Here is a 4716-nt window from a genome sequence, read left to right as displayed (position 1 = left end):
AGCACTCACATCAATGCAGAGTAGTCAAAAAACTTCAGCTAAAAAAGAAGACAAAAAACTAATCGATATGAACAATCAAACATAAATTCCCACATTTGACGAGAGAGAAAAGGGATGGAAAATGTGCAATCAAAGAATAAGGCCAAAGAGAAGGGTTCACAACTTGAAAATTGTCATCGACAAACTGTTCTTCAAGGTAGCAATTTGATGATGAAATCCCTTATACCTACAAAGAAGCAGTATACAGTGTAGAAAATATAAAATAAAAAGAGGCAATGGATGAAGAGATGAAATCTCTCCACGGGAATCAGATTTGGGATTTGGTACAACTCCCTAAGGAAAAGAAGACAATTGGTTGCAAGTGTGTATATGCCAAGAAGGAAGGTAATCCTAGAAAAGACAGCATCTTATTCAAAGCAAGATTGGTAGCAAAAGGCTATACTCAAAAGGAGGGAATAGATTATAATGAGGTATTCTTTCAAGTTGTTAAGCATTCTTCAATCCGTATTCTACTAGCCTTGGTTGCACAGTTTGATTTGGAGTTAGCCCAACTTGATGTGAAAACTGTCTTCCTACGTGGAGATTTGAAAGAGGAAATTTACATGTCTCCGTCAAATGGTTTCAAAGTCACTAGGAAAGAGAATTGGGCTTGTAAGCTAAAGAAGTCATTGTATGGATCAAAACAATCTCCTCGCTAGTAGTATAAGCAATTTGATAAGTTCATGACAGAACATGGATACACTCAGAGTCAATTTGACAACTATATATATTTTCGCAAACTTCTTGATAGTTCTTTCATTTATTTGCTCTTATATGTGGATGATATATTGATTGCATCAAAGAACAAGGTGGAGATTAATAGATTGAAAGCTCAACTAAGAATTGAGTTTGAAATGAAAGACCTTGGAGAAGCTAAGAAGATTCTTGGCATGGAGATTCAGAGAGACAGAAGAAAAGGCATAGTCTGTTTGACACAGACCCAATACTTGAAGAAAATTCTAAAGAGATTTGGGGTAGATGGTAAGATCAAGCCTGTCAGCACACCTCTAGCTCTTCATTTTAAGCTAAGTGCTTCAATGTCTCCACGCACAGACAAAGAGTGCAAGCATATGGCTCAAATTCCATATGCAAGTGCAGTTGGTGCATTAATGTATGCAATGGTTTGTACGAGACCAGATATTTCACATGTTGTTAGTATGGTGAGCAGGTATATGCATGATACGGGAAAGGGTCACTAGCAGGCAGTTAAATGGATTCTATAATACATCTATGGCACAACTGATATTGGTTTAAAGATTGAAAGGGATGATAGACTCAGATAAAATTTAGTTGGTTATGTGGATTCGGACTATGCTGGTGACATAGACAAGCGTCGTTCCACCACAAGTTATGTGTTTAAACTTGCTAAAAGGCTTGTAAGTTAGAGATTAATTTTACAATCAACAATAGCTTTGTCAACAACTGAGACAGAGTACATGGCAGTAACGGAAGCTTTCAAGGAAGCTATTTGGTTACATGGGTTGATTGAAGATTTGGAAATTGTTCAAGAGCATGTGGATGTCCATTGTGATAGTCAAAGTACTATTTGTCTTGCAAAGAATCAGGTTCATCATTCCCGCACCAAGCACATTGATGTTTGATTTCATTTTGTTCGAGAAATTGTGGATGAAAGGGATATTCTGCTACAGAAGATTGGTACCGCAAATAATCCAGCTGACATACTCACCAAATGTGTCTCAGGGATTAAGTTCCAACATTGTTTGGACTTGGTCAACATCTCTCGGTGTTAAGTGCCTTCAGGGTGCAGCACCATATAACACAATGAATGCAGCATTAATCGATCACGAGGATTGGATAGAAAAATCTTACCAAGGTGGAAATTTATAACAAATTTGTCAACTTTTTTCCAACCACCATCATTTCTTAACCAAGCCACCAAGGCTCTTCTATAAATGGAGACAAAGAGAGAGCAATGCAAGGAAAGTGTAGTGTAAATGCGGTGAGAGCAAGAGAGGTGAAAGTGTGGTGAGTGCAAGTGCAACTTCAAATGTGTGAAAAAGTGGATTTGAGAGAAACATCGAGTGTAAGAGTGAAATATTGGATTTTTTGGGATTGTACTGAGTTGAGTTGAGTGTTTGTATCATTCCTCTAATAATATACAATTTGCTACCTCCATAAATATACCTGATTTTTGGGAACCATGTAAATTTACTTGTTTGTGTTTTATTTGCTTTTGGTCCAGTATGCACAACATCCTAAACTTCTAGGCAGTCTTTTTACAGCTATCTCTACGGCTATCTCTCGCCGCTCTGGCAATTTTCCCTGCAATGAAGCTACTTATTAGTCATTACAGATACAAAATGGTATGTTAATTGTTTACTTGAGATGTTTTTCCAAGACTACATTGTAAACAGGTCCAAAACCACCCTGTCCGAGTTTATTTGCTGATGCAAAATTACTTGTCGAAGCCATGATTGTTGCAGCACTATATACTTTTAAATTGTGACCTTTGTTTCCATCATTCTCAAGCTCATATATGTAATTTGTTGTATCCATGGTCATCAACTCATGTAGAAACTTTTCTGCTCATATTGATATGAAAAGTTTAAGCTTGGAATTCAATAAGATCATGAAAATAATGATGCTGACCAAGGATTCTAGTACTAATGAACTTCCATGAAAAAGTATACATCCAGTATAATTTGCATAATTCTCGCCTCTGCTATCAATGCCAACACATGAGCAGTTTTTCCAGCATCAGTCCATGCAATCACTAATGCTAAGACTAGCGTTATCGTCGACTGTAATGAGAAATTTATAGTCAAAGTAACCTGAAAGGGGCTCGTATTTGTCGCTGTTACTCCTCTTGCACGCAGGTCCTGCATTCCATCTCAGACAACCCCTTCCTAAGCTATTTCCATTACAGGTTAAGCCTCCAAATAAGCCTTCACTATATTCCTCTATTATGCCCCCATTAGAGCTCAAGATCCATCTTGAAAATCTCATCTCATCCTCCTGGGTGCTGAATTTATCTTTGTCAGCTGTGAACATAAAGTAATCCTCATCAGCTTTAGAAACATTAAGAAAACTATAGACAAGTCCTGACATCCAGACAAGATTTTCGAAACTGTCATTCCTCCTCAATGATCCACTAGTCCAAAAAAGCTCGCCTCGCCGCTTAATAACCAGTTGCTGTCCATTGGGCTCCCATTCAAACGTAAAAGCACCCGAAGCTGGCACCATGTTACTCAAACAGGACGTAAGGTACCAGGATTGGCCAGTCCTACAATTGATCCCTAACTTCATCCCTGGCAAGAATACGTCAGTAGGATGATCAAAGCTTTGCCATAAAATCTGATCGCTGTGAGAATTTGCATCTTTCAGAATAAAATTGCCCGAATCCTCTAAAACAGCTGTTAAATTGGTGGTGGAAGATCGACTCGAGTAAAAATCAACAAGATCACCACCAGAGTAGGTGAGTTCATATTTCCTGATCCATCTATTCCAAGAACCCCTGAATTGTCTGCTATGGATTTGTCTCTGTTGGCAAGCCAAAAAGGGTGGCTCGTGTCATTGGTGTGCCATATTCCCAAGCAGCTGGCATTGGAGCCAAGTCTTGTGAATCCTAAAGTGAAGAGGCCATTTTTGGAAACTAGAGTGGTGGAAGAATTGAGGGAATCGCCACCTTGGTACAGTGAGCCTGCTGCTAAAGCGTGGGAGACACAGAAGTAGAACAAATAGAATCGGTTGATCCTGCTAGCCATGGAAGGTAACATTCATGAACAAGGAAGCAAAAACAAAGAAGCATTCAGTAGATGATGAGCTATGAAAGGGAATAAAAAGAAAATGTAGCCAACAATTTTGACCTGCCGGTTCCAATACTTCGTTAATATTAAAATGACCTCTCTTGGACTTTCTTCTTTTCTAATTTACTAAGAAACTGAAAGACTAAATAAGAAACCAATCAAGAAAAGAAGGCAAACAAGAAATGGTTTTGCTGGCAATGGTTGAAACAGAGGGAACACATCTGTACAATGAGAAAATAGTTGTGAAATTGTTCCGAAAAGATCATGCCTCCTTGCTGATAATTTATACTCACCGCGTGTCAATGTCTTGAAAGAACCCCTGAATTGTCTGCTACAGGTTTGTCTCTATTGGCTAGCCAAAAAGGGTTGCTAGTGTCATTGCTGTGCCATATCCCCGAGTAGCTGGCATTGTATTCATCAGAGCCAATCCTTGCGAATCCTAAAGTGATGGAGACTGGTATAGTGGTAGAATTGAGGGCATTTCCTACTTGGTAAAGTGTGTCTGTTGCTAAAGAACGAGATATGTTTCTGAATATTAAATGTTGGAGAACGAAGACCTATCTGTCTTTACATGCATGTTCTTGCCTTCTTGGAACGAACACTGAAGCCCGGTCCTACTTGTCGATTTTTCCAGTATTTAATAACAGTTCGTTTTAAAAGTATTTTTAAGAGAATTTTTTTAAAAAAAATTACATTTATTTTTTTATATTTTTTATGTATATTAATATCAAAAATAAATTTTAAAAAATAATATAGATATATATATTATTTTAATATATTTTTAAATAAAAAATATTTTAAAAATCAACTACTATCGTATTATCAAACATATTTTAAATTTGATTTATTTTAATTTTTTTTATTGTATTTCTTGAAAATTTTAATTTTATATAATTATTTTTATAATTTT

At 37.0% G+C, this 4716-nt stretch overlaps 1 protein-coding gene across 1 annotated transcript; it reads right to left on the bottom strand.

Annotated features, from left to right (window-relative positions):
• Positions 1–2253: 2253 nt before the first annotated feature.
• Positions 2254–3551, bottom strand: LOC105111273 (G-type lectin S-receptor-like serine/threonine-protein kinase CES101). The gene is made up of 2 exons (XM_011006585.1): positions 2404–3551; positions 2254–2322 (listed from the first exon to the last, which is right to left on the bottom strand). Exon 1 carries the CDS (start codon positions 3304–3306, stop codon positions 2758–2760), a length of 549 nt encoding a protein of 182 aa, XP_011004887.1. The 5' UTR covers positions 3307–3551; the 3' UTR covers positions 2254–2322; positions 2404–2757.
• Between the last annotated feature and the right edge of the window lie 1165 nt (positions 3552–4716).

The sequence above is a fragment of the Populus euphratica genome, unplaced genomic scaffold (assembly GCF_000495115.2).
Source record: "Populus euphratica unplaced genomic scaffold, PopEup_1.0 scaffold289.1, whole genome shotgun sequence".
Classification (NCBI taxonomy): Eukaryota; Viridiplantae; Streptophyta; class Magnoliopsida; order Malpighiales; family Salicaceae; genus Populus; species Populus euphratica.
This window is presented reverse-complemented; position numbering and strand designations above follow the sequence as displayed.